Here is a 10,040-nt window from a genome sequence, read left to right as displayed (position 1 = left end):
CTGGGCACTGATCCTGCTGACTGAGGCGGCTATGTCTTGGACCTCTGGGCCTGTGCTTGGGGTGGCCCCAATTCCTGCTGTTGGCCAGACCCAGGATGGCCACAGGCCCGCTGCTTTGTGCCCTTAAGCCAGGGCCCAGTGTTGCCTCCAAGGGAAGGGAAGGCACTCAGCCCTGGAAGCCCCCCTTGGCCCTGCTTCACCTCTCTTCCCTGCTGGGCCTGGCCCTGGGAAAATGTCCTTCCAGGCCATTAAACAATACATTCATTATTGCAATGAACCATGCAGAGACCCAGTGTTCTCCTTTGAGTCCTCCTCCAAGCAAGGAAACCCACAAGTCACACTCTCTCAGCCTCTGCACAGACAGCCTGCCTCCTTCCTGCCTTCCTGGCCATCCTAAAGCAGGGCTGGTCGCGCATGCGCAGCAAGGAAGGCAAGGCGGGCGCCCGGCTGAGGAGTGTGTGAGAGAAAGCCCATCGGCGCCCGTTCTGCGCATGCGCACTCCCCACGGAGAGGCGTATTGGGGACAGCGGGATTCTCTCACCCTTCCCCCACTAGCTGCCCCCGTCCGACTGCGCACGCGCGCCCTCCCTCCCGTCTTTTCTTCTCCTGCCGTTCGCCCCGCCCCCTCTGCCTGCCACTGCGCCTGCGCCGAGCGCGCGCCTTCTCTCTCTCTCTCTCGCCCCGCCCTCCGCTCTCATCCGGCCAATCAGGATCCGGCGTGGGAGCGCGAGGACGGCGGCCGGCAGCGGGTTGGCGGAGGGCGTCGGGCGAGTGCGCCTGCGCGCCAGAGGAAGCGAGCGAGCGAGCGACGCTGCGGGGGCTGCCACGGCCGCCGTCGCCTCCGCTGAGGAGAAACCCAGCAGCGAAGAAGCTAAGGAGGATCTGAGCAGAGCCGGAGGGGCCGCCGCAACCGCGGATCCGGGAGGAAGGAAGGAAGGGGAGAGCGGAGGAGGAGCGGGAGCGGCGGCGGCATCGGCAACGAGGGGAACGAGCAGCGCCGCCGCCGCCGCCTCCGGGAGCAGCCCCGCCGCCGCCGCCGCCAGCCCCGCCGCCTCCTCCTCCGCTGCTGCCGTCTCCGCCGCCGCCGCCGCCGCCAAAGGGACGAGGACGAGGAGGAGGAGGAGGGGAGCAGCATCAGCAGCGGCGGGGGGCCCCGGTGGGATGGTGTCCCCCACCGGCGCCGCGGAGGGAGGAGGCGGCGGCGGCGGAGAAGCGGCGGCGGCAGCAGCAGCAGTAACGATAGCAGCAGCAGCAGCGAAAGGAGCCGGAGCCGGAGCAGGCCCCGAGAGGCAGCAGCGGCGGCGGCGGCGGAGGAGAGGCAGCGCCAGGAGCAGCAGCAGCAGCATCGGCATCAGCCCCGGCGTCAGCGCAGTGTCCCTGGGCCCCGGAGGAGGAGGAGGAGGAGAGGAAGGAGGCGGCGGAGGCCGAGGCCCAGGAGGAAGCCGCCGCCGCTCCAGCAGAACCGGCGGCGGAGGGCGCTGCTCCCTCCCGCGGCGCTGAGCCGAGCGGAGCCCAGGGAGGCGGCGGCCCGGCGGCGGAGGCAGCAGCAGCGGCAGCAGCAGCAAAAGGACCCGCCGGAGAACAAGAAGAAGCCCCCGCCGCCGCCGCCTCCGCCTCCTCGAAGACCGTTGTCGCCTTCGCCGCGCTTCCCCCCGTCTTCGCCCAGCAGCAGCAGCATGGTCCGGGAGACCAGGCACCTCTGGGTGGGCAACTTGCCGGAGAACGTCCGCGAGGAGAAGATCATCGAGCACTTCAAGCGGTGAGTGAGTCCAGGAGAGGCAGGCAGGCAGGCCTCTGTCCGCAAGGGCCTCTCTCTCCGCCGCCTAAGCTCGGGAGGCCTGGGCTGGAAGGGCCAGGCGAGGCCGGGAGGTCACGGGAGGAGAGGGAGGAGGAGGAGGAAGGCGGGGCCTTCGGGGGGGGGCAGCAGCCCTGGGAAGTGAGAGCTTTCAGGTGGGGAAGGAGGGCAAGGGGCCTAGCACTGGGGCTGGAGGAGAGGCCTACGGAGAAGCCAGGCCAAGGAAGCGGCAGCGGAACTGGAGGCCCCTTTGGCCCTAGGAGAAAAGGCACTCTGGAGGGGTCACCCCAAAGACCCTCCTCCGGCCCCTGGGCTGCTGCTGCTGGGACTGAGGGTCTCCCAGTGTCTCTAGTGGCACTCCATGCCTGCGCAGGCATTCTAGCTGGGAGCCCATTCCTTGGCTGGCTCTTCCCTTCCTTCAATGGGGACAATGCCAGCGCAGCTCAGAGGGAAGAAAAGCTGGGACCTTCTTGGACTGACTTTCCTGAGATGGCTGACTCTGAAGCCTGGAGTGGGGCAGTTGGTGGAATCGATGGCCTCTTCCAGGCAGCCCAAAGAAAGCTGCTTGGAGTCACAGTGGAGCAGCTGCAGCAGGGCTTTGGGGCACCTTCTGGACTCTTAGGGCGCATGCATCCTTGAAAGGCCATCCCTCCACTGTGACTCCAAGCAGCTTTCTTTGGGCTGCCTGGAAGAGGCCTATGGGTTTCCTTGCTGCCTTAGAGGAAGTGCCTTTTCCCCTTGGCCTGGCCAGAGACCTTAGCTCTGCCTCTCATAATCCAGTAGTACTTGGCCTACTAGTGCCAAGTGTCTGCTGCCTGTCTTTGGAGGACAGACGGACGGTGGGTAAGTTCAGGGCAGCCGATGGTTGTAGGAACCTTCTCTGTTGTGACTAGCATGGAAGCCTCTTAGAACACCAGAGACATGCTACACAGAAGCATTGGGGTCATCTACAATGTCTTTCCGTCTGGGACCCAGAAGGCCTTGCCCATTTCCTTATACTTTCCTAGCTGCTCTTCAGAAAATGGTGGGGCCTAGCTAAGGGAGTCACCATGGGAAAAAGAGAGTTGCTTGCTCACTCGCTCCCAAGTGGAGGAGGCAAGAAACCTGGAGGCGGTGGAGTCCCTCTGCCCTTGTTTGGTCACTGGCCGGCCGCATGAGTTTGGAGTTAGGGTTGTGGTTTCAGGTCTGGAATGGAGGGCTCTCCCTTGGCCTCCATGAATAGCCTTGGCTGCTCTCCTCTGCTGCCTCCTCAGCCCTTCCTACTCGGGGGTCTCCGTGGGGGAAACAGCCGGTTTTATTCTGTTGGCGTTCCTCTAGGCAGAAAAATGCACCACCATCTGTGGAAGCGGGCAAGGCACCCTGTGCTTCCCACTTGGTTCTTCTCCTTCAGTAGCCTCTTGGCTGGCTATTTTCATGCTCAGAGGGAAGGAAGGAACACCAGGCGGACGGAGGGCGTGGGGGGGACTCCTTTACCCAGCGCGGTTGTGGCAGTGCGAGGCTTGCCTTGTCTGAAAGCCTTTCTAAAATGGCGGCCAGGACCCAGTGGATGTGGGAAAGAGCGAGGGATCTCAGGCTGCTGCAGGCCAGGAGGTTGCCAGAGAGAGCAGAGCCTCCCTTGTTGCAGCTGCCTCACTGGAAATGTGCAAAGGGGAAAAAGGATCAGAAGAGAGCAGTTGTTGCTGGGTGTGAGAGAGACATCCTTTAGGCTTTGCAAAGGGACAAGCACCTCTTCTGCTCAGGTCCATGAGCTGCAAAAAGGAGAGGGAGGGAGGGAGGCTTCAGGATGTAACCCATAGAGAGAGGTTAGGAGCTGGCCACAGGGACCTTGTAACTGTTCCAACCAGGAGGGGAAACTCTGGCTAGGCAGATCTTGGTAGCTGTTACATAAAACCTTGAAGGAGTTGCCTTGTTTTGTCTTGGAAGAAAAGTGAGTTGCCTTGGGCTGGAAGTGCTGCTGCAAAAAGCGGGTTTGGCATTGTGCTTGTGCCAATAGGTTTTGTTTTGGGGACTGGCAGGAGGGTGTTAGGGTCCATACTGGGTTGGCTTGACTTGTGTGCCAAGATTGCAGAAGGATTCCTCAAGTGAGAATTCAACCTGGCTTTCCAGCTTGACCTCCTTTGCCTTGTTTTTGCAGAGCGTTTTGAATGCCGGACAGAGTTGCCATGGTGCTGTCGCTTAGGGATGATGGATCGGGAAAATGGAGGAATTAATGGATTTGCTTTCTTCTTTCTGAATGCACTATCAGTTGAAATACAGGTCTTGAAAGGCGTTTGGGTACCTGTGTGTTTGCCTTCTTCTGTTCAGGATTTTTTGGCTGGGAGGGGATCTGTACATTTCCACTGGTACCTCAAAAGCCTCCTTCCAGCTGCTTGGTTTCCCATGTCCTTTAACTATCAGGTATCTGTTGGCTTGAGTTTTGGGTGGCAGGAGACCATTGTCAAGTCCTGTGTGCTCAGAGGAGAGCCAACCTTTCTTTGTAGATCTCTGCTGGGCTGGGTAGGGAAGGATCAGCTTGCACAACAATCGCCTGGCTATCTTTGCATTGCAGGGCTGTGTCGTTGCACATATCCCTCTGAAAGGCTGCTTCCTGCGGTTGCTGCTGCCTAGATGGGGGAAGGCTGGATTATTGGGAAAGGCTGTGTGTGTGTGTGTGTGTGTGTGTAGCTGCCTTCAAGTCCTTGGGTCTGAGGAGGAGGAGGAAAATCCTTTTTGGATGCAAGCTGGTCTCCGTGGCTCAAAGTTCCCACCCATCCCCCAGTCTGTGAATAGGGACAAAGAGGATGCCCAGAGCCTGAGCCTTGGGACTCCTTCTCCTCTGTTGCTGCAGACCTGGGGGGGGGGGGGGGGGGTTCATTGCTTATGAATCTCAGAATTGCACATTAAATACATTTAGAAATGGCTTTTGAGCACAGTAGCATCTCATTCTGCAAGGGACACACTTTAAAAACTCCTAGAAACGGTATCCAGAGAGAATGGGAAGGCCAAGGTGATTTGTATGTAGCTTTGCTCTTGCCTTTATTAAGACCAAGCGCAATGTCACAGGGTCATCAGCAACTCCGGAGTGTCCTTCTTCAGGCAGGATGCGAGACACAACAGGACGGAGGATGGCCTTGCCCTCCCTAGCGTTTTGACTTGGCTTTCTACTTTGGCGTCTCCAGCTGTCAGCGCAATAATTTGGACTGGCCCCAGATAGAACAGACCTAAAATACGCTTTCAGTATTTTTCTCAGTTCTGACATGAATGGGCTTCCTTTTTGGAAAACTGCTCCAAACTGTCGGGGCTCACAGCAATGTTCCAGTTTCAGAAAGGTGTCCATAGTCTACCATACAACTACTCTTGAGTTACTTTGCTTTGTGGGGTGAGGAAAGGAGGAGCCAGTGCACAAAGTTCTCAAAATACAAGTCTTTTTCTATACCCTCTGGAAAAGAGCATCTCTTCTCATCTTAATCAAATGGGGGTGATGTGGAAGTGAGTGATTTAAGATTGAGTCCTTCTAGGATTCCCGCTTCTGGTTCCTGCTTGGGAGCTGAGGAGCTGATTAGCTGCTACTGGAAAGTCTTTTGCAATTCTAATTGTGCCCTAATTGTTGTTGTACTTGAACTACTGCAATGATTTCCCACTATGGAAGCAGAGAGAGGGCAGCTTGTGAGGGAAAGGTGGGTAAATATAGCAACGTTTTGTGCTCTGCCCAAATGCCAAGTGCCCATGTTTCTCTTTTGATTTGCTTATGGAAAAAGACAGGAGCCTCTGCCTCTCCCATTTCAACTAGAGAAGGTAAATTAGCATGAAGCCTTCCTTATCAGCCTATTAGTCAAAGTGCAGTGAAAATATTTCAGTGGCTTCTCAAGGGCTGGTGCTCTTTGAAGTTTAGAAAATGCTGGAGATGAGAGCTCAAGGTTTTCCTTGCATTGTAATAATCTTCTACGGGGGCCTTAAAGTTGCAGAAGGCAAAGACCAGTCATGCGACTGAAGGTGTCCTTGAGTCCCAGTTTCTCCTTAGGGAAGAATGGCCTTCTTGTAGATCCCAGTTTGGTCTCTGGTAGCTTCCATTCTGTTTTTGCAGTCCACCAGTTGCCCTCCCCTTCTTCTCCCTCCTCCTTGCTAAAGAGTAAGAAACTCTGGAAGCTTGGTCTGGAAATGTGGGCTCAAGCTGTGTGTGCTTTCGGGTCTCTGTCCTCAGCAGTCACCACTTGGGCGGCTTAGGTGCCTCTGCCATCCTGTTTGACACCTGCCCTGCCTTCAATGCAGCAGCGAATGGAAGTCCGACTGAAGGACGGAGAGGCTTTGGATCTTCCCTCCCTCAGAATGAATGCGTTTGTGCCTGTGCATGTGCAGGCGCGCACGCTGCCTTGCTGCTGCTGCTGCTGCTGCCTCCGAAGAGGAGGGCTTGGTGCAGAAGGGGATGAGTCATTGGGAAGGAGGCAGAAGAGAAAGTAGATTTTCCCTCACATGACGAGGAGGAGAGATCCCCATGAGACCAAATAACTTAGCCGAGTTTGGTTTGTTGCCTTATCACAGTTCTTTGTTTTAAATTCCACCCACTCCTTTAATATCATTTAATTCCTTGAAAGCAGGAGCACGGAGGTTTCTAGGTTGCAGCTACTGGATCACTTTGCTATTGCTGACAGAATGGTTCTGCCCTTTGCTGCTTTGCTTGGCATGGGATTCCTCAGACCTTTGAGCTGGTGAGGCAGCAGGGGCTTCCCTAAGAGGCTCTCTCTCTGCCTGCCTTGAGGAAACTCCTTGAAGGTTCATCCTGCTTCCCAACAGCCTGCCAGTCAGCTGGGCAGGGAAAGAGTGGGCATAGGAGATCCGGTCACCTCCCTTTGGGTCCCAGGCATGGATTTCTGAATCCCCTTGAACAAGCTCGGCCTTTTGCAGTATAATATCCAGGCAGTGTTTGGGCAGGAACTACACAGAAGCTCCTGCAAAGGCATGAAAATGCATAAAACACTCCCAGTGCCCCAACCGCCTGTGCCTCCTCCTCAGACTGGCACCAGGAGGTGACATGATGTCAATTCTGGCCACCATTTTGAGAACAGACTCCTTAAAATCCTCATGGGGCATGCATTCCTCCATGTGGGCAGGTAACCTTTACCTTTACTGACAGATGTGTTTCCTTGCCCTGCCAGGGCAAGTCTTCTCATGCTTCCCTGGCCCGGTTTCTTTAACACTGGGAAGGAAGTCGGCATCAAAGCACATGCTTGGCCCATACTTTTCACTGCTTGATAAGTGGGTGTTTACACCAGAGGAGAAAAATGTGAGGGTCTCTTGGGAAATCCATACATCATATCCCCTGCCCCAAGCTTTGAGACTGTAACATGATCCTCTCTTGGCTGACTGAAGAGAGGCTTTCCAAAGGGTGCAGGATGCCTTCCTTCTTGGGAGACTGTGTGCGCTTGCGTGTCTGTCGGCCTGTATGTGCACACTGGCATGTCTGTACTTTGGTAGAGTAACCCATGGGTTGGGAGGAAGGGTAGGTCTGTGCCAGTGGACCCAATTCTAGATAAATTGGGTGAATTATGTTAACCCTTGCTGTGTACTAGCAGAAAATAATTTGTAAAGCCTAACAACCTGAGTGTGTAACTGTTCTGTGTGCATTTTTTATTTTTTGCCAGAGGGAAACTGGCATTTTACAGAGGTAGAAATTCAGTAACTCAACTGCAGGCCATTCAGGTCTATGGATGCCAGGCGGTGGTGGCCTGCTCTCCTGGCATGTCTGGCAAAAGCTATTATATTATTACTATTATTTTATTAGCAGTCAACAGCTAAACATCAGACATACAGAATGCCTTGGCAGTTAGAGGAGCCCCCGGTTCAGAACAAGGCCCTGCGCATAGCCAGTAAGGATGGCTTTAAAATTGATCATCCCTGCCATCATGATTTGTGGGCATGCTGCTTTCTGCTGGCACCCTCCCTTACTGGGCTCCGGGTCTCAAACATAGCTGAGTAGGGGAAGTGGAATGAAATGTCCCGTTTCTTCTCTCCTCTCCCCACTTTTGGGGTAGCTAAGCATGCCCTTGCCACCATGGCTACGCTCTGAAATAGATGGCGTTACCAGCCTCTCTGTCCTCGATAACAGTTAAGCCTGGGCTCAGCTGGTGGGGGGGGGGAGTGTGATGGTGGCGGCGGCGGCAGCAGCGGCCCTGGAGTATATTCTTTGCTGTTCTTGGCTTCAGAGAGACGTGCCAGTGCTTTTGCCATGTGGTCAGCATTCACCCATGGCTACGCACAGGATAAATGTGTGCCTTCCTGAGACAGTGGCTGCTTAGCAGCTGTAACAGGAGCTGAGGGTTCAATACAAAGGGTTCCCAGTCCTGCCCTCTCCACTGAGAGCGGGAGAGGTGGGGGGGGGGGCAGAGGCTTCATACCTTGCGGCCCTTTCCCCGTCCCTTGTCTTCCTCCTTCTCTCCTCCATCAGGAGTCCTCCTGGGATGCTTTGATGGGGAGCCAACTGTTTGACTTGGAGGCAGCACTTCCAGTTCTCTTGGACTTAGCTTTTGGAGTTGTGAGCCTTATAGGCTGAAAGATTTCTTTTTGTAGTCATTGGAACCCTTTGCATGCTGTTGACAAAGGGCACAGATTGAGACTTCCACACATCAGCTGTAGAGGGAAAGACTGGCAGCCTTCTTGCATAACTGGTTATGGCCTATCTGGCACAAACACGCAGGAGCAGTGGCAACACCCAGGACAGGATTAGTTCTCTGCGTTATTTGGGCCAGTAACCAATTTACCTACTGGGCTTGGAGGCCTGGAGCTCCTTTAATTTAGACAAGGCCCCCACCAACCACCTCCTGGGTGTTCATCTATTTGCTTTCTTTATGGCTTTCTGTCCCTCCAAATACAATCCTCGGGGTGTTAACTGTAACCTGACTGAGCCCACTGGAAAGAACAGGATAGGACTTTGCATAGTTTGCCCCTTCCTGAGTTTCTGTGAACAGAGGTGAGCACTGTGGGCACATGCAGCCATAGAGCTGGAAGGAGCCTTGTTGCCCAGATGTCTATCCAAGCAAGAGTCCTGGAGGAGAAAGCCGGCATGAGTGCATCAGAAGGCTGCATCAGAAGACATGGTCCTGACTATTCAGAAAGCACTAGTTCCCATTCATTCTTGGAAGTTAAGCAGATTCAGTCCTGGTTAGTACCTGGATGGGAAACACTAAGGAAGACCAGGGGCTCTAGACTAGATTTCAGAGGAAGGAAATAGGCAACCATTGTGTTCTAAAGAAGAATAGTCAGCAGGCAGGGAATTGCAAGTTCCGGGAAGGGGGGGGGGGACCCATCACAATATTTTGTGTTGTTGTTAAGCATGCTTTGCAGTAGCTGTGAATATGATTTTATCTTAATCTGCATAGTTAATGAAGCTACTGTTTGCCTTGGGCCATTGGAATCTGTTGCCAGCAAGTGAAAAGCAGCAGTCAGCTCTATTTTCCATCAGTGGGGGGAGATGGGCCTTTCAGATCTTTTCAAACCTCAGGCTAAGAGGACTAAGTTGATCAGTAAGGGCAGCATAAAGTGTGTGTGTGTGTAAAAGAAAGTGTAATCTGAGGTATAAGTCCAAAGATCGTGTAACAGAGTGGTTCAAAAGCATTAACCAAGAGGGACTTGCCTCCCATCACTCAGACCCGCCTTGCTTTGAAAACTCCCCCACCAACCACCCCCCACCCGCCCTTTTGTAAAGCAGCAGCCCTGGCTTTTGGGTGGCATGTTTCTCAACTCCCAGAGTGTCATCATCAATTGCAATCAGCTTATTGATGACAGGGAACAAACAGAGATGCTCAGCGTGAAGAATGCTGACACGGGTTGTTAGGGATCATGGCAATTGGTTCTGGCAGACCACTTTCTTTGGCCTCCCCATTCTCCCTTGTCTCTGGGTGACCCCTTAGCCTGCGGACAGCAACCAAAGATCTGGTTGAAGGGAGCCAGGAGACATACCCCCTGCCCCCAGAATCTTTTGCTAAGCAAGAGATGTGTGTGACGTGGGAGGCAGCCCAGAGCACCCTCACAAGTTGCCTGGATTAGATGAATGCACTAGCCATGTTCGAATCACAAGTCACCCTGGAAAACAGGACCAGGGCGTTTTCAGGGCCAGTGCTGCTGGTGACTGTGGTGGCATTTAACAAGTGGCCCTGGTTCTAAATGTAGCCTCCTGTCTCCCTGGCAAGTGGCTTCTCGGTACCTTAAAGAAATCGGCTGGATGTTCTGGCAAAGGTGCAAAACGTCTAGCTAAATCAAGGCAGGGCTTTAT

General features: G+C 54.5%; 2 protein-coding genes across 4 annotated transcripts in view; both read left to right on the top strand.

Annotated features, from left to right (window-relative positions):
* Positions 1-886: 886 nt before the first annotated feature.
* On the top strand, positions 887-1,237 carry LOC121936370 (formin-A-like; the record flags this gene model as incomplete). The annotated part of the gene is made up of 1 exon (XM_042478574.1): positions 887-1,237. A coding segment is annotated over one exon (351 nt), but the record flags the coding sequence as incomplete, so codon positions are not given.
* An 84-nt stretch (positions 1,238-1,321) lies between these two features.
* The window catches only part of SPEN (spen family transcriptional repressor), a 52,133-nt gene continuing 43,414 nt past the window's right edge, over positions 1,322-10,040 (top strand). For 2 of the 3 annotated variants that reach the window (XR_006104923.1, XM_042477928.1), the window contains exon 1: positions 1,323-1,759. Coding sequence is in view for 2 of the 3 variants with exons in the window: in XM_042477928.1 (XP_042333862.1) it covers positions 1,677-1,759 (83 nt within the window). In the remaining variant the exon portion in view is untranslated. Of the gene's footprint in view, positions 1,760-10,040 lie in introns of all 3 variants that reach the window. The other variant, XM_042477929.1, reaches the window with a different exon arrangement.

The sequence above is a fragment of the Sceloporus undulatus genome, chromosome 7 (genome assembly GCF_019175285.1).
Source record: "Sceloporus undulatus isolate JIND9_A2432 ecotype Alabama chromosome 7, SceUnd_v1.1, whole genome shotgun sequence".
Taxonomy (NCBI): domain Eukaryota; kingdom Metazoa; phylum Chordata; class Lepidosauria; order Squamata; family Phrynosomatidae; genus Sceloporus; species Sceloporus undulatus.
Note: the sequence above shows the minus strand (reverse complement) of the source record. Positions and strands in the feature narration are given on the sequence as shown.